The 17,665-nt window shown below is 48.7% G+C and overlaps 1 protein-coding gene across 1 annotated transcript in view; it reads left to right on the top strand.

Moving 5' to 3' along the window:
• The first annotated feature begins 6 nt into the window (after positions 1-6).
• BRSK1 (BR serine/threonine kinase 1) overlaps positions 7-17,665 on the top strand; it is a 29,456-nt gene continuing 11,797 nt past the window's right edge. The window contains exons 1-11 of the mRNA XM_004381759.1: positions 7-276; positions 2,239-2,333; positions 2,424-2,509; positions 5,150-5,290; positions 9,797-9,913; positions 9,995-10,028; positions 10,115-10,183; positions 14,461-14,607; positions 15,123-15,154; positions 15,554-15,724; positions 17,354-17,451. Of these exons, the coding sequence (XP_004381816.1) occupies positions 141-276; positions 2,239-2,333; positions 2,424-2,509; positions 5,150-5,290; positions 9,797-9,913; positions 9,995-10,028; positions 10,115-10,183; positions 14,461-14,607; positions 15,123-15,154; positions 15,554-15,724; positions 17,354-17,451 (1,126 nt within the window). The 5' untranslated portion in view covers positions 7-140. The remainder of the gene's footprint in view (positions 277-2,238; positions 2,334-2,423; positions 2,510-5,149; positions 5,291-9,796; positions 9,914-9,994; positions 10,029-10,114; positions 10,184-14,460; positions 14,608-15,122; positions 15,155-15,553; positions 15,725-17,353; positions 17,452-17,665) is intronic.

Consider the following 17,665-nt stretch of genomic DNA (forward strand, 5'->3'; position numbering starts at 1 on the left):
GCCCCCTGGGGACCCCCGGAGAGGTGGGGAACAGCCGGGGGGGCCGGGACGGAGCTGTCGCCGGCCCCCACCGGAGGAACGGGGCGACAGGGCGCAGGGGGGGCGGCCGGGGGGCCGGTCGGGCCGGGACCAAGGGCACCATGTCTTCCGGGACCAAGGAGGGGGGCGGGGGCTCCCCCGCCTACCACCTCCCCCACCCGCACCCACACCCACCCCAGCACGCCCAATATGTGGGCCCCTATCGGCTGGAGAAGACGCTGGGCAAAGGACAGACAGGTGAGCCGGGCGGGAGGGGACACCTGGGGCAGCGGTGGGGGATGGGGGGCAGAGGGTCGGACTCCTGGGTTTTAAAGAGCAGGGGCTGGCCGCCCAGACCCCTGGGGCCTGTAGAGAAGGGTTTTGGGATCCAGACTGCTGGATCCCCAGGATGGAGGGGGCTGGGGGCTGGGGGCCAGGACTCCGGGGTCTGAGGGAGGAGGGCCTAGTGTCTTGAACTCCTGGGTCTGAGGGAAGAGGGGCTGAGATCTTGAACTCCTGGGTCTGAGGGAGGAGGGCCTGTGGTCCTGGAGTTCTGGGGGCTAAGGTGAGGAGGAGGCTTGGGGCCCCTGACTCCTGTGTCTGAGGAAGGAGGAGGCTGGGGGCCCAAATGCTTCCACCTCATTGGGGCAGAGGGTGGAGGGGCTCAGGACCATGGCTGGGGAGGGAGGGAGGCCTGCCTGCAGCCATGGGGACTGCTGGCCTCAGAGCTAGGCTCTTGCTGCAGTGCGGCCACAGGCTGGGCAGACATGCTGGTGGAGGAAGCCTCCAGCACCGTCCGCTGGCCTGGGAGGCCTGTCACTGTCCCTGCAGAGTCGGGGCGACAGGTGTGAGGCAGGGGCAGTGGGACTTTGACATTCTGGGGAGGTGTAGGAACTACAAACGGAGGGGTAGAAGGGGAGTGTAAGAAGCGAGACCCCTGGGAGCGGCTGTGGGAACCGGCTCATTCTCAGCTGCCCCTAGACCGCAGCCTCCTTCCTGCCGGATGGGTGGGGTGCCAGGAGAATGCTGAGCACCTGTGTCCTGGCAGTTGGTCCAAGGATGGGTCCAGGGTCTCAGATGGAGCTGAGGGCCAGAGCCTGAGGGAGGAAGGGGAGAGGGTCAGCCGTCAGATCCTGGTGGTGGGCAGAGGCAGGTGCTGGGGACAGGAATTTCTTAGTCCTGGGGGAGGAAGGGGAGCCCTGGTTATGCAGTGGTTAGGAGCTACGGCTGCTAATCAAAAGGTCGGCAGTTCAAATCCACCAGCTGCTCCTTGGAAACCTTATGGGGCAGTTCTACTCTGTCCTGTGGGGTCGCTGTGAGTAGGAATTGACTCGAGGGCATTGGGTTTGGCTTTTTGGGGGGAGGAAGGGGCTGGAGGCTGGATTGCTGGATCTGAGAGAAGAGAAACTGGGGACTATAGTCATTCTCCTTGGGGTGAGGAGGGGGCTGAGGTACCAGGTTCCTGGGTATGAGGGAGGAGGGGACTGGAAGCCCAGACTCCTGGGTCTGAGGAAGAAGGGGCTGGGGGCCCAGAGTCTTGGCTCTGAGGGAGGAGGGGACACAGTTATTGGACTCCTGGGTCCTGAGGAGAAGAGGGGGCTGGGGTCCTGTAGTTATGGTTCTTGGGGTCAGGAGGGGGCTGAGGGCCTGGATTTCTGGGTTATCCCCTTGAGGTTTGCATGTTCCCAGCTATTAAAAGAAGATCAGAGAAGGAGGCTGAGGGATCAGGGTTTGAGCGTATGTGGAGGATGGTTTGAGGAGGGGACAAAATTGGGAGACATGGAGTCTCCTGAAGAGAAGTTTGAAGGGTGGAGAATTCCAGGAACTGATGCATTCAGAGGGAGAGAAGTTTGAAGCAGGCCGGAAGGAGACAACACTGTGGAGATTCCAGGAGGAAAGAAGTTGGATGGACTCGAGAATGTAATGGGGGAGGCCAACTTGAGGGACAGAGAACTGAGGCAAGAATCAAGGGACAGCCAGAGGAAGGGACAGGCAGTTGGGCGGAGGGACAGTCAGAAGGAACAGAATTGGGCAGCAGAGAGGGAAGGGATTATGTTTTGTGGAAATGGTGGTTGTTGACGCCCCTCTTGGAGTTCAGGTCTGGGTGATTCAGCCCACGGTTAAACAGCCTGCAGGGGAAGGAGGAGGAAAGATGGTGCTGACGGGGGAATTGAAGCCCCAGGGGCTGACAGCTCCCCATTTTCAATCCCATTCTTCTAGGGCTGGTGAAACTAGGGGTCCATTGTATCACGGGCCAGAAAGTCGCCATCAAGATCGTGAATCGGGAGAAGCTGTCGGAGTCGGTGCTGATGAAGGTGTGTGTGTAGTGTGGGGGGATTCTTGGGGCTGGGAGGCAGGGAGAGAGGTCATGCTGACCTCCATTCCTGTGTCCCTCTCTTCCTCAGGTGGAGCGGGAGATCGCCATCCTAAAGCTCATTGAACACCCACATGTCCTCAAACTCCACGACGTCTACGAGAACAAGAAATATTTGTAGGTATTTATAGACACCCAGCCCTCCCTATCCTTCCTCCCCAGTTGCTAGGGTGGGACCTTTCTGGGAGCAGGGCCTAGAGTGGCCTGGAGAAGCTTGAACTCTCCTGGCTGAGTCACCGAAGGCCAAATCTGTTCCCTACTGCACCCCTGTACCCCCCAGTACACACCCATACTCCTCCTTGTTCCTACATAAACCCTGGAAATGGTGCACCCCAGCAACAGGGCAGCCAGACATAAGCCGTTCTGAGTGGGTTAGTAGAGGCCATCCTTCCCCTTTGTCCCCAGCCCCAATCCCTCATCCAACTGCACTGCAAGGGACACCTCTCTCCTCACGAAATCTAGATACCCCCAGCTAGACCTTGCTTGATAAGGGCAGATGTGCCCTGATTGCTAAGGGAAATGTCCCCTGGTTGCTAAGGTCCCTGTTCCTCCCCCAGCATAACTTTTAGTGCTCTAGCTGGACACCCCAACAATGGGCCTCCTGAAAAGTTCTGAGTGTGTATCTCAAAGTCAGTCACCCCCTAGGAAGAATGGGGGTGGGGCCCAGCTGCCCAGACTCCAGAGAATGGACCTTTGTCTGGACTCTGGGGACCCGAGGGACAGCTGGGCTGACTAGCGGGAGAGGGGACAGCCCTCCTGCCCCCACCACCGAGTCCGCAGGATGAACTGACTCCATCGCCCATAGGATGCTCTGTGGGTTCCAGGCAGGAAGTAGCCCTAGGTGTTGATGGGAGTTGTAGTTCTCAGGCTTCCACAGGTGCAGCAGCACCTTGTCCCCGAGAGATGCAGATATCACTCCCACCCTACTGTCCATGGGACATCCCATGGAAGTTTATGCTTCATAGAGCACTTCCTTCCATGGCTGGATGGGAATTGAGATCTCAGCCTTCCAAAAGCTCATAGAAATTGAAATTTTGTGTCCCAGGGTCTGATGGGAATTAGAGTTTTAACCTCCTGCTGCCTGATGGGATTTGTAGTCTTGAGTAGCCAGGTGACTGACGGGAATTGAGAGTTTTTATGTCCCAGAGGCTGATGGATGTTGGCAGTTTTTGACCTCCCAGAGGCTTATGGGAGTTAGGAGTTTTTATTTTGTTTTGCGTTGTTTTGTGGTGAAAATATACACAACAAAACATTCGCTAATACAACAACTTCCACACTTACAATTCAGTGTTACTGATTAAATTTTTCATGTTGTGCCACAATTATCGCTATCCTTTTGGGAGCTGGGAGTTTTCAATCTCCCAGAAGCTGATGGAAGTTAAGTTTTTGATCTGTCATGGGGCTGATGACAGTTGTAGTTTTTACCTCACAGAAGTTGACTTAGCTTGGTGCACACTGCAATTGTTACTGTCCAAGAATTGATGACAATTTTAGTCTCTTCATCCCAGAGGCTTAGGGGAATTAGAGGCTTGCTTCCCAGGGGCTAAGGGGAGTTTAAAAAAAAACAAAAACAAAAACCAATTGCCATCGAATCGATTCCAACTCATAGCGACCCTATAGGACAGAGTAGAACTGCTCCATAGGGTTTCCAAGGAGTGCCTGGTGGATTCGAACTGCCAACCTTTTGGTTAGCAGTGGAACTCAAGTACAATGCCAGTTAATCAGTTGCAATCAAGTCAATTCTGACTCATGGCGACCCCATTTGTGTCACAGTATAACTGTGCTCCATAGGGTTTTCAATGGCTGTGATCTTTCAGAAGTAGATCGCCAGGTCTTTCTTCCCAGTTACCTGTGGATGGATTCAAATCCAACCTTTCAGTTAGCAGCCAAGAGCTAACCAGGGACTTATCTAATGGGAGAGGCCTATGAGAATTGGGGTCTCTAACCTTCAAGTGCTAATGGAATTTCCTTATCTCCTGAGGGAAAGTAGGAGTCAAAGTGTTGAACCCTCAAAAGTTGACATGGGAGTCTTTGTTGCCAGAGGCCTGATAGAAATTGAATTTCGGCTTCCCAGAGGCTGATAGGAATTGGAGTCTTTACCTCCCAGGGACTGATGTGAGTTTAGCCTTTACCTCACAGAAGTTGACCGTTGAATTGGCACTGCAAATGTCGGTCCCTAGGTAGCACTCAGCTGCTAACCAGAAGGTTGGAAGTTTGAGTCTACACAGAGGTGCCTCAGAAGAAAGGCCTGGCTATCTGCTTCTGAAAGGTCACAACCATTGAATACGTTATGGAGCACAGTTCTCCTTTGACATACATGGGGTCACCATGAGTTGGAATCGACTTGATGGCAACTGGTTTATTGGTTTAGCAAATGTCATTGCCTGAGAATAGATTACAATTTCATTATTCACAGCCCAGAAGCTGATGGGAATTAGAAGCTTGGCTTACCAGTGGCTGATAGAAACAGGGGGTCTTTATATCCCAGAGAAGTATGAAAATTGGGGTCTCTGACTCCCAGGTGCTAATAGAATTGCCTTATCTCCTGAGGACAACTAGAAGTCAAAGTCATGACCCCCTGAAGCTGACATAGGAGACTTCCTCCCAGGGACTCATGGAAATGGGAATTCTCGGCTTCCAGGGACCAGTGGGAGTTGAGGTCTTGGGCTGGGGTGGGGGCAGATAGAAGTAAGAGACCAGGCCCTTTGGTCCCCCACATGGCCCCTTCCAGCCCTCTGCCCCCTTTGTACCGCCCAGGTATCTGGTTCTGGAGCACGTCTCTGGGGGTGAGCTGTTCGACTACCTAGTAAAAAAGGGGAGACTAACCCCCAAGGAGGCCCGGAAGTTCTTCCGACAGATCGTGTCAGCACTGGACTTCTGCCATAGCTACTCCATCTGGTGAGGGGGCTACTTGACAGGGAGGCAGGGGAAGGGGGCCTAGGGCTGCCCAGGGGGCAGGGCCTGGGGGCACATGGCATGCTGAAGGGAGGAGGGTGCGATGCAGCCCCAAACAAATCTTTTTTTTTTTTAATTTAATTGAGAGGTTACTCACGTATCATAAAATTTAGGAGCCCTGGTGGCGCAACAGTTAAGCCCTCGTCTGCTAATCAAAAGGTTGGTGGTTAGAACCCACCCAGTGGCTCTACAAGAGAAAGACCTGAGGACCTGCTCCAGTAAAGATTACAGCCTAGGAAATCCTATGGGGCAGTTCTACTCTGTTATGTGGGATCTCTATGAGTTGGAATCAACTTGACGTCACCAAGCAACACCAATATAAAATTTGCCCCTTTAAAGTGTACAATTCAGTGGTTTTCAGTATGGTCATAGAGTTGTGCACACATCACCACTATCTAATTTTAGAACATTTTCATCACCCCAAAAAGAAACCCCGTGCCCAGTGGCAGTCACTCTACTTTTCTCCCTCCCCCCAGCCCCTGGCAACCACTAATCTGTTTTCAGTCTCTATGGATTTGCCTACTCTGATATTTCATATAAATGGAATCATATGACACACGGCCTTTTAGACTGGCTTCTTTCGCTTTGTGTTACGTTGTAGCATGTTTCAGAATTTCATTCCTTTTTATGGCTGAGTAATATTCTATTGTATGGATGGACCATATTTTGTTAACTCATTCATCCATTGATGGGTTTTTGGCTACTGTGAAAAGTGCCACTATGGACATTTGAGTAGTTTTTCGATGGGACACACTTTCAGTTTATCTTTGGTAGATACCTAGGAGTGGAATTGTTGGGTCATATGATAGCTCTAGGTTTAACCTTTTAAGGGCTTGCCAGACTGTTTTCCACAGCAGATGCACCATTTTACATTCCCACCAGCAGTGCATGAGAGTTCCAATCTCTCCACATTCTCACCAACACCTGTCATCATCTATCTTTTTTCTGTAGCCATCCTAAAAAACAAAACAAAACCGAACCCAACTGCTGTTGAGTCCATTTCTGACTCATGGCGACCCCATGTGTGTCAGAGTATAACTGTGCTCCATAGGATTTTCAACGGCTGTGATCTTTCAGAAGTAGATCATCAGGCCTTTTTTCTGATGCATCTTGGGTGGGCTCAAACTGCCAACACATGTGAAATGGTATCTCATGTGGTTTTGACTTGCATATCACTAATGACTAATGACTTTGAGCATCTTTTCATGTCTTTATTGGCCACTTATATATCTTCTTTGGAGAAATAGCTATTTGGAGCCTTTGCCCATTTTATTTTTTTATTTTTTCCCTATACAAAAATTTATACATACATTGTTACATGACTCTAATTGCTTTCCCCATACTGTGACAACACACTCCTCCTTTCCACCCCTGATTCCCCATGTCCATTTAACTAGCTCCTAACCCTCTCTGCCTTCCCATCTCACCTCCGGACAGAAGCTGCCTGTTTACTCTCTTGTATCTACATGAACTAAGAGGCACACTCCTCACAAGTATCACTTTATGTCCCACAGTCCAGTCCAATCCCTGTCTGAAGAGTTGGCCTCGGAAATTGTTTTAGTTCTGCTTTGCCCATTTTTTAATTGAGTTACTTGTCTTTCTATTATTAAGTTATAAGAGTTCTTTATATATTCTAGGAACAATTCATTATCAAATAAGTTTTGCAAGTATTTTCTCCCAGTGTGTGATGCGCTTTTACATTTTCATAGCAATGTCTTGTGAAAAACAAAAGTTTTTAATTTTGATGGACTACAATTTGTTGATTTTTTTTCCTTTTATAGTTCATGCTTTTTCTGTCCCACTTAAGAAATCTTTGCCCAACCCAAGGTCACTAAGATTTTCTTCTATGTTTTCTTTTAGAAGTTGTATAGTTTTAGTGGCGCAGTGGATAAGTGCTCAACTGCTAACTGAAAGTTTGGCGGTTCGAATGTACCAGCTGCTCTGTGGGAGAAAGATGTAGCAATCTGCTTTCATAAAGACTACAGCCTAGGAAACCCTATGAGGCCGTTCTACTCTGTCCTGTAGAGTTGCTGTGAGTCGGAATTGACTCTACGGCAACAGGTTTGGTTTGGTTTTTTATAGTTTTAGCTCTTATGATTAGCTCTATGATTCATTTCAAGTTAATTTTTATATATAGTTTGAGGTAAGGGTTGAGGTTCATATTTTTTGCATATGAATGTCCGTATAAAAAAGATTATCTTTTTCTCACTGGATTGCCTTTAGTCCCCAAAACAAGGTATTAAATATACAGCAGTTTAAGGAAGTCCTGGGTGGCACAAACAGTTAAGTGCTCGACTACTAGCTGAAAGGTTGGTAGTTTGAACTCACCCAGAGGTGCCGTGGAAGACAGGCCTGGCAATCTGCTTCTGAAAGTTCATAGCCTTGAAAACTCTATAGAGCAGTTTTCCTCTGCACACATGGGATCACCATGAGTCCAGATTGACTTGACAGCAACTGACAGCAACAACAACAGTGCCCAACTAAGGTGCAAAACAGGTGCCTTTGGCTCATCTCTCCATTTGCACACCTCTCTTTCTGGAATGGGAATTGGAGATGAGATGGGGATCAGGGTGAAGGAGTTCTGACTTGGGATAAAGCTTGATGATAAAAAGGCAGCCCTTTTTACATGGTCAAACACTGCACTATTGACAGCAGGAGTCCCTACATGGGGCAAATGGTTAAGTGCTCAACTACTAGCCAAAAGGTTGGCAGTGCAAACCCACCCAGAGGCACCTCAGAAGACAGGCCTGGTGATCTGCTTCCAAAATGTCACAGTAGTGAAAATCCTATGGAGCACAGTTCTAATCTGACACACATGAGGTCGCCGTGAGTTGGAAGGCAACCAACAACTAACAACTTTTGACAGAACTGTTGAAAGCCTGACATTAAAAACACTGACATACGGGGGCAATATTTTAAGCATTTAACAACAACATACTCCAGTTACTGACTGCTCCAAGCAGTATCTGAGGGCCCTACGCAACCCTCCCCGCCCATACATTAACCCTTAAATCTTGAGGAGTTTGACACCAGGGGCTGCAGGAGTTCTTTGGGAAGAACCAGGGTGGCTGGGACAGTGACAGCCCTGGGGTGGCAGTTTTTTTATTATTCAGCATGGAAATAGTTAAGTCTTTTAAAAGCCTTTTATCAGCCCTGCTTACCTCAGAACAGAAACCCTGGTGGCTTAGCGGTTAAGTGCTATGGCTGCTAACCAAAAGGTCGGCAGTTCGAATCCACCAGGCAATCCTTGGAAACTCTATAGGGCAGTTCTACTCTGTCCTATAGGGTTGCTATGAGTTGGAATTGACTTGACGGCAACGGGTTTAGGTTTTTTTTTGGTTACCTCAAAACAACTCAGTTTGTACATATTCAAATATTTGTGGATAAGAATGATAGGATGTATGAGATTTACTGGAAAATGAGCCGGTAGAGGAAAGAGAGAGTATGTAGGGGTGTAGATGAGACGAGAATGGCCCTGAGTTGGTAATGGGTGAAGCGGGGGGGGGGGTGGATACATGAGGGTTCTTTATACTCTTCTCTTTACTATTGGGTATGTTTGAAATGGTCCATAATCAACAGTTTCCAAAAGTGCATTGCAGCACTTTTCGCTATAACCAAAAAGTGGAAACAACCAAAATGTCTATCAACCAACAAATGGATAAACAAAATTCTGTACATACGTACAATGAAATGTTATTGTTGTTGTGTTGATTTAGACTCATAGCAACCCATGTGACAGAGTGGAACTGCCCCATAGGGTTTTCTAGGCTGTAATCTTTATGGGAGCAGATTACCAGGTCTTTCTCCCATGCAGTCATTCAGTGGGTTCAAACCACCGACCTTTCACTTAGCAGCCCAACGCTTAACTGTTTGTGCCACCAGGGAAGTCCCAATGCATACCACAACATGGATGAACCTTGGAAAACATTATGCTGAGCAAAACGAGTCAGCTGCAAAAGGACAAATACTGTATGATTTCACTTACATGAAATAAGCAAATGTATAGAGAGCAAAGCTTATTAGTGGTTACCATGAGTGGCAGGGAGGGAAAGAGAGGGGGTTTTGCTTGGGAGGCACTGGGTTTACGTGAATGGTGGTGGAATAATTAGGATAAAGATAGGGGAATTGTGAATTTTTTTGTTTTTGTAGTTGAGAATATACTCAGCAGAAGAGAAACCAATTCAACAATGTCCACATGTACAATTCAGTGATGTTGATTACATTCTTCAGGTTGTGCAACCATTCTCATCCTCCTTTTCTGAATTGTTCCTCCTCCATTAACATAAACTCACATAATTGGCAAATGTTTTGATGTGTATGTTTGCACTGCAATAAAACAAAACATGACAAAACCAAAAATTTTCCCAAAATGCCCTGCTCTGAGAGACAGTAAGTGGGCTTCAGGTCTCGGTGGGGGAGACAGAGACCTGACCCCCTCCCCTTTCTCAGCCACAGAGACCTGAAGCCCGAGAACCTGCTTCTGGATGAGAAAAACAACATCCGCATCGCCGACTTCGGTATGGCCTCCCTGCAGGTGGGGGACAGCCTCCTGGAGACCAGCTGTGGGTGAGTAGGGGGCTAGTCCCCGGGGTCTCCAGGGAGGGGTTTGGAAGCTGCCCGGAGGCTCACACCACCTCTCTCCCTCAGGTCCCCCCATTATGCGTGTCCAGAGGTGATTAAGGTGAGTGAGGGGTAGGTGGAGGGGAGAGAGGAGAGAGGGGAACAATGGGAGATGTCAGCCCCGTAACTGGTTCTTCTCCCTTCCAGGGGGAAAAGTATGACGGGCGGCGGGCAGACATGTGGAGCTGTGGAGTCATCCTCTTTGCCCTGCTCGTGGTAAGGCATCCTTCACCTTTGTCATCCTGTTTCTAGGACAATCCCACCTAGGGGATGTATCACCCCCATCACCACCAGCTGCTGACCAGTCGACTCTGATGGCGGCCCCCTGCGTGTCAGAGTAGAACTGCGTTCCATAGGGTTTTCAGTGGCTGATTTTTCAGAAGTAGATTGCCAAGCCTTTCTTCTGAGGTGCCTCTGGGTGGATTTGAACCGCCCAACCTTTCAGTTAGCTGCCAAGCACTTAACCATTTGCACCACCTAGGGACTCTGACACAGATGCCCCGAAAAAAACAAACCAGTTGCTATCAAGTCAATTCCAACTCATGACGACCCATGTGTGTCAGAGTAGAACTGCTCCATAGGGTTGTCAAGACTGTGACCTTTTAGAAGTAGATTGCCAGGCTTTTCTTCTGAAGTGCCTCTGGGTAGATTCAAACCTCCAACCTTTTGGTTAGCAACCGAGTGCATTAACTGTTTACACCACCCAGGGAATCCATCTAACGCCTTTCACTGCTCTGTTTTCTCATTGCGTGCATTCCCACCTATCTCATACAACGCAGTTGATTCTCATTATTCGCAGTCCTTATGGTCTGTAAAGTTGCAGTAAATACTGATTTAGTGAATACTGAATCATTGCTCCTAGGGGAAATACAGGGTTAGGTTCCTGCAAGCCTCTGGTCATGACCGTTTTATCAGCTGATCAATACACAACCTTGTTTTACATGTGTTTCTGTTTAAAGACAGCTTGTTTAACATATATTGTTGCTTCTCTAACATTAAACTTACAGCCAACAGCACTATAACTCGTGCCTCAACGAAGCTTATCTAATGCATGTGTTTTCTCTGTAAGACATATCACAGCCTTCTTGAGCTTAAGAACACTAGACAAAACTCGAGCCTACACTTGGGGGCCGTTTTCAATAGGAAATCAACAAAAAGCACAAAAATGCAAAATACGTGGCACTAAATAGACCACGAAAAGGACACTTGTTTGTAGAATGAGAGCTGAAACAAGAAGGCAGAGCATTGCCTTGTTCAACATCAGTGGGGGATGTGCAAATTGTGTGACTCAAATTTTTCACTGCCTTGCTCATATCCATGAGTGACTGCAAAAGTACCTGCTGTGCTGGTTTTGCAGTTGCAAATACGTTTCAGTAAGTAGGCAAATTGACAAAATTGGATTCACAAATAGTGAGGATCGACTGTACATCCATCTATGTATGTATTGTCTATCTTCTCCCCTACAATGTAAGTTCTGGTAATTCAACAGCTATTGCAATCTAGGTCCCTAGGTGGCGAAAACGGTTTGCATTCTGCTGGTAACCAAAAGGTTGGCGATTCAAACCTACCCACAGTACTGCAGAAGAGACAGGCCTGGAGATCTACTTCCACAAAGATTACAGCCAAGAAAACCCTATGGAGCAGTTCTACTCTGTAACACATGCAGTCTCCTAACCCACAAATCAACAACAGAAACAAATGTTGCATCTTAATTGAGCAACCCACCCCATTCCACCCTGTCCGCATGGGGCGAGCTGCCGCAGCTCCCCAGGCAGCCGGCAGAGGGCGCGCCAGGACCCTTGCACATGCAGACTCTGGCTGAGGGGCCCTGGCCACTAGATGGGGGTTGGCTTAAAGCTCCCGTTTGGGAACCATGAGGGGGCAATAGGAGCAGAGGAGGGGAGAGAAACCAAGAGGTGAAGTTCCACTAGGGCAGGGATCTGGTTTTGTTTGCAACTCCATCTCCAGTGGCTAGAACAGAACCTAGGATATGGCAGAGGTGCATTCAGTTCCTGAGTAACAGCTAAGGCCTATACTGTATAGTCCTTATTATGTGCTAGGTGGAGTCCCTGGGTGGTGCAAATGGTTAAATGCTTGGCTAATAACCAAAAGGTGCCTTGGAAGAAAGTCCTGGCAATCTACTTCCAAAAAGTCACTGCCATTGAAAACCCTATGGAAGACAGTTCTACTCGGACACACATGGGGTCCCCATGAGTCAGAAGCCATTCAATGGCAACTGATTCGTTTTGTTTTTTGTTTTTTTATGTGCTAGGCACTGTATTAAGGAGCCCTGGTGGCACAGTGGTTAAGCGCTTGGCTGCTAACTGAAAGGTCGGTGATTTAGACCCCCCAGTCACTCTGTGGAAGATGTGGCAGTCTGCTTCCTTAAAGATTTTCAGCCTTGGAAACCCTATGGGGCAGTTCTACTCTGTCCTATAGAGTCGCTATGAGTTGGAAGCAACTCGACAGCAGTGGGTTTTAGGCACTGTATTAAGTCATTTACCCTGGTGCAGTTCTGTGAGCAGGTACTGTTTCTACCCCTCTCCATTTTCAGAGAGATAGCGTGACTTGCCCAAGGTCACACAGCTATAAGCGGTAGAGCCTGGATTCTAAACAAGGCAGTTGGCATCCATGATCTTAACCACTGTGTTTACTGCCCCTCTGCAAATGCCTAAAGCGCTACATGGTCTGCTGTTGCCTATCTCTCAAGCACTTCATTCTGGCCGCAGGACCTTGCACATGCTGTTCATGCTTCCTTGAAAGGATGCTATTCCTCCTCACCTCAGATTTCCACAGGTCTCTCTCAGCTTCCCTCAGGTCTCTTCTCAAATGTCAACTGCCCAAGTCGGCAGTTCGAACCCACCAGCTACTCCGCAGGAGAAAGATGTGGCCATCTGCTTCCATAGATTACAGCCTTGGAAACCCTATGGGGCAGTTCCACTCTGTCACATGGGGTCACTATGAGTCAGAATCAACTTGTCAGCAGCGGGGTGCTTACTTACCATCTTTCCCCCGCACTGAGATGCTCACCTGTTTGTTGAATGAATAAATGATTATTCCTCCCAAACTGGTCTGGGGAGAAACCTGTTTTTATGCTACAACTTCCAACCAGTGACCTCGGCTTCTTAAGCACTGACACTTATTTTTGTTGTTAGTTGCCATCAAATCGATTCTGACTCATGACAACCCATGTATTGCTGAGTAGAAATGTGCTCCATAGGTTTTTTTTCTTTTTTTTGCAACAGTTTCTACATATACAATTTAGTGACATTGATTACATTATTTGAGTTGTGCAACTCTTCTCACCCTCCTTTTCTAAGTTGTTCTTCCCTCATTAACCTAAACTCACTACCCCCTAGGGCTCCTATCTAATCTTTTGTGTTGCCATTGTCAGTTTGATCCCATATAGATAGTTCTTAAAAGAAACAATGCTCAAGGCAGACATTTTTTACTAATTAAACTATTGTTTGGTTTTAAGATGATGTCAGGGGATATTTTTGGTTTAAGATTTAGAGATTATCTCAGAGCAATAGTTTCAAGGGTTCATCCATCCTCCATAGTTCCAGAAAATCTAGAGCTCATAAGAATTTGAAATTCTATTCTGAATTTTCCCCTTTTGATCAGGATTTTTCTATGGAACCGTTGATTAAAATGTTCAGTAATGGTAGCAGGCACCATCCAGTTCTTCTGGTCTCATGGCAAAAGATGCAGTTGTTTATGGAGGCAATTTACCATACATTCCATATCCTCTTCCTAGTCCTGACCCTTCTTCCTCTGTTGCTCCAGGTTAATAGAGACCAATTATTGTGCCTTGGATGGCACTCCATAGGGTTTTAAAGGCTTTTTGAAGCAGATCGCCAGGCCTTTCTTCCTAGGTGCCTCTGAGTGGGCCTTTCCGTTAGTAGTTGAGCACTTAGCCATTTGTGCCACCCAGGGACTCCAAAACGCTGACATTAGACTGCCACTTATGAGCTTGGGCAAATTATCGAACCACTGAGTGCATCCGTTTCCCCATCTGTAACATGGGTATAGTAAATGTTTCCGGTGTGGATTGCTGTTGGTTGCCTCCAAGTGGATTCCGACTCCTAGTGAACCCATATGACAAAGCAGAACTGCCCCATAGGGTTTTCTAGGCTGTAAGAGATGGTTTGACATAGTGGCTGCAATAATAGGCTCAAACATAGCAACGACTGTGATGGCGCAGGACTGGGCAGCTTTTTGTTGTACATAGGGTCGCTATGAGTCAGAACGGACTCCATGGCACCTAACAACAACACAGTCTTTACTAGATTAGATTGCCTGGTCTTTTCTCCCATGGAGCCACTGGGTAGGTTCCAACCTGACCTTTTGGTTAGCAGCTGAGCATTTAATCACTGTGCCACCAGGGTTCCTTGGTGGTGAGGATGAATGGTGTGAGGGTGTATGAAGTGCTTAGCCTCTCCCCAGGCAAATCGTAAGCTTTGTGGAAGGGGTCATGGTTCTTTCTTGCCCAGGGGGCTCTGCCCTTTGACGACGACAACCTTCGCCAGCTGCTGGAGAAGGTGAAACGGGGCGTCTTCCACATGCCCCACTTCATCCCTCCAGACTGCCAGAGCCTCCTGAGGGGCATGATCGAGGTGGAGCCAGAGAAGAGGCTCAGTGTGAGTTGCAGGGACCTGGAGACGGGATGAGGGGTACAGTGGGTGATGAGGACAGAACAGTTTGGGGAGTTGTGATGTGGCTTTCCAAGACCTGCCTGTCAGTCCCCGGGGTGAGGGTAAGGAGGGGGTCGCTGGCTGAGCTGCAACTCAGGGTCTAGCCAAACCTAGACCCCCAAACTGGGGCAGAGGCTGCAGAAGCGTGAACCGGGGAGTCCAGGGCAGAGAGGGAGGACGCATGCACTGATAGGTTCTTCCAAGACCGCTCAGGGAGGGAGTGGGATGGCACTGCGCATGCGGCAAACTGTACTGAGCCCTGCGCTGGGCATTGATCCAGAGTACTTGAACTTAGCGTACGCAGAGCAATGCGCTAAGCCGCCACTAGGGGAGACATGACACATCATCCTGTATCTGGTTGGGGGCACAGTTAGGATTCCCCGACCCCACCCCGTTAAACTTTGTTCTACTGTGTGCATACGACCTCACTTCTGCTTCTCAACCACCCACCTCCTTCACAGCTGGAGCAAATTCAGAAACATCCCTGGTATCTGTGAGTATGGGGGAACTGGACAGCTGGGTCCCTGGGGAGGGAGGGGTAAGGGCCCAAATATCAAGTACCTCAAAGCAAAAGCGAGTGGGATGACAAGGTTCCAGTTCCGAGTATGGGCTAGGAACTCGGGCTTCTGCGTCCTGGGGGAGGAGGGTACAGATGGAAAAGGGGCCGGGGACCCGGACTCCTGGTTCCGAGGGAGGAGAGGGATGAAAATTCCTGGATCCAAGGGAAGGAGAGGGCAGAGAGTGTGAGTACCTAAGTCTGAGAGGCTGGGGCCCGGCCTCCTGGGTTCCAAGAGAGGCGCAGGCTGGGTTCCAGGACGCCTGAGTCTCGAATGAAGAATAAGACTCAAGTCCCCGGTGCCAGGTCCCCGTTGATGTTTCTCCCCTTCCCCAGGGGCGGGAAACACGAGCCGGACCCCTGCCTGGAGCCAGCCCCAGGCCGCCGGGTAGCCATGCGGAGCCTTCCTTCCAACGGAGAGCTGGACCCCGACGTCCTGGAGAGCATGGCGTCGCTGGGCTGCTTCAGGGACCGTGAGCGGCTGCACCGCGAGCTGCGGAGCGAGGAGTAAGACCCTACCCCACCCTTTCCCGCCGCGCCTACGTGGAGCCAGCTGCCACAGCTCCCTGGCAACCAGCAGAGGTGGCGCAGACGCGCCCTGGCCTTCGCGCCTTGGGCGCTAGTTGGGGGATGGCTTATAGTTCCCGGATGGAGTTGTTCCCGGAGAAAACCAGCGGCAATAGGAGCAACGGGGAAAAGAGACACCACGGTGAGATAGTATCTATAGGTGCCGAGCCAGAGATACAAAAGCAGCCTGAGAAATAAAATAATAATATATAGTGCTCATATAACAGCTGTTAAGGAGCCCTGGTGGTGCAACAGTTAAGCGCTGGGTTGCTAACCGAAAGGTCGGTGTTTTGAGCCCACCAGCCGCTCTGGGAGAAAGATATGGGAGTCTGTTTCAGTAAAGATTACCACCTAGAAAACCCTATGAGGCAGTTCTACTGTGTCCTGTAGCATCGCTATGAGCCAGAATCGTCTCAACAACAATAATAATAACAGCTGTTTATGGAGGGTCATTGTGACCCAAGTACTGAGGCATAGTCTTTTGTCCCCATGGGCTCTTACAGCCTACTGATCAGCCAGGGTTCAAATCCCAGCTCTACCACTCACCAACTGTGTGACCTTGGTTGAATTGCTTGGTACCCTCATGAAAAATGTGCATAATAATAGCATCATGTGCATAATAATAGCACCAACTTCATAGGGTTGTTCAGAGAAGTTAAATAAGTTAATCCACAGAAAGCATTTAGACAGAGGGTCCTAGAGAGAGAGGGAGAAAAATGTAGAACAAAAAATCAAATTTACAAAAAAGACCAGATTTCCTGGTCTGACAGAGACTGGAGAAACCCCTAAGACTATGGCCCTAAGACACCCTTCTGACCTGGAACTGAAGCCAGAGACCATCTTTTAGCCAAACCTAGACCAAAAAAACCCAAACCAGTTGCTATTGAGTCGATTTTGACTCATAGCGACCCTATAGGAGAGAGTAGAACTGCCCCATAAGGTTTCCAAGGAGCAGCTGGTGGATTCAAACTGCCAGTCCTTTGGTTAGCAGCCTAAGCTCTTAACCACTGCACCATCAGGGCTCCAAAACCTGGACAGGCACGTGAAATAAACAATAACACCCAAGAGGACCCTGTTCCTTAGAACAACTAACTGTATGAGATCAAAAGGACAACATTTGCCCAAAAGCAAAGATGAGAAGGTAGCAAGGGGTAGAAAATCCTGACAAAAGGAAATGAGCAACCAAGGGCAGAAATGGGGAGAGGGCTGACATATTGAGGGGAATGCAACCAATGTTATGGAACATTTTATGTACAAATTATCGAATGGGAAACTAATTTGCTCTGTAAACTTTCACCTAAAGCACAATAAAATAATTATTTTAAAAAAAGGCATTTAGAATGGTACTTTAGTAGTAAGTCCTCAAATGTTAAGTATTATTATTATTATTATTACTGAGTAAAACAAGACTGAAATGTACACCGAGACAAAGAAAACCAAGGAAATTAATACCTATAAAAATGGAGCGATAGACAGATACTGTGTGGGACGGAGCCCTAGAGAGCCACAGCAGCTGAGAAGGGGTGAGACCTCTAAGCACTGATCTCTTACTTCAAACCTCCATCTTAGGGAGAACCAAGAAAAGATGATATATTATCTGCTTTTGGATCGGAAGGAGCGGTATCCCAGCTGTGAGGATCAGGACCTGCCTCCTCGGAATGATGTTGGTGAGAAGGCAGAGCTGGGGGACCAGACACCTGGGTCCTGAGAGGGGAAGTGGCTGGGAGCCCAGACTCCAGATTTCTTTAGGGAGTAAGGCATTGCAAGCCCTGGGCTTCTGGGTTTTAGACTCCTAGGACCTGACTTGGTGCCCTGGTGGCACAGTGCTTAAGCGCTCAGCTGCTAACTGAAAGGTCAGCGCTTCGAACCCACCATCCACTC

This window comes from Trichechus manatus, unplaced genomic scaffold (genome assembly GCF_000243295.1).
Source record: "Trichechus manatus latirostris isolate Lorelei unplaced genomic scaffold, TriManLat1.0 scaffold00087, whole genome shotgun sequence".
Lineage (NCBI taxonomy): Eukaryota > Metazoa > Chordata > Mammalia > Sirenia > Trichechidae > Trichechus > Trichechus manatus.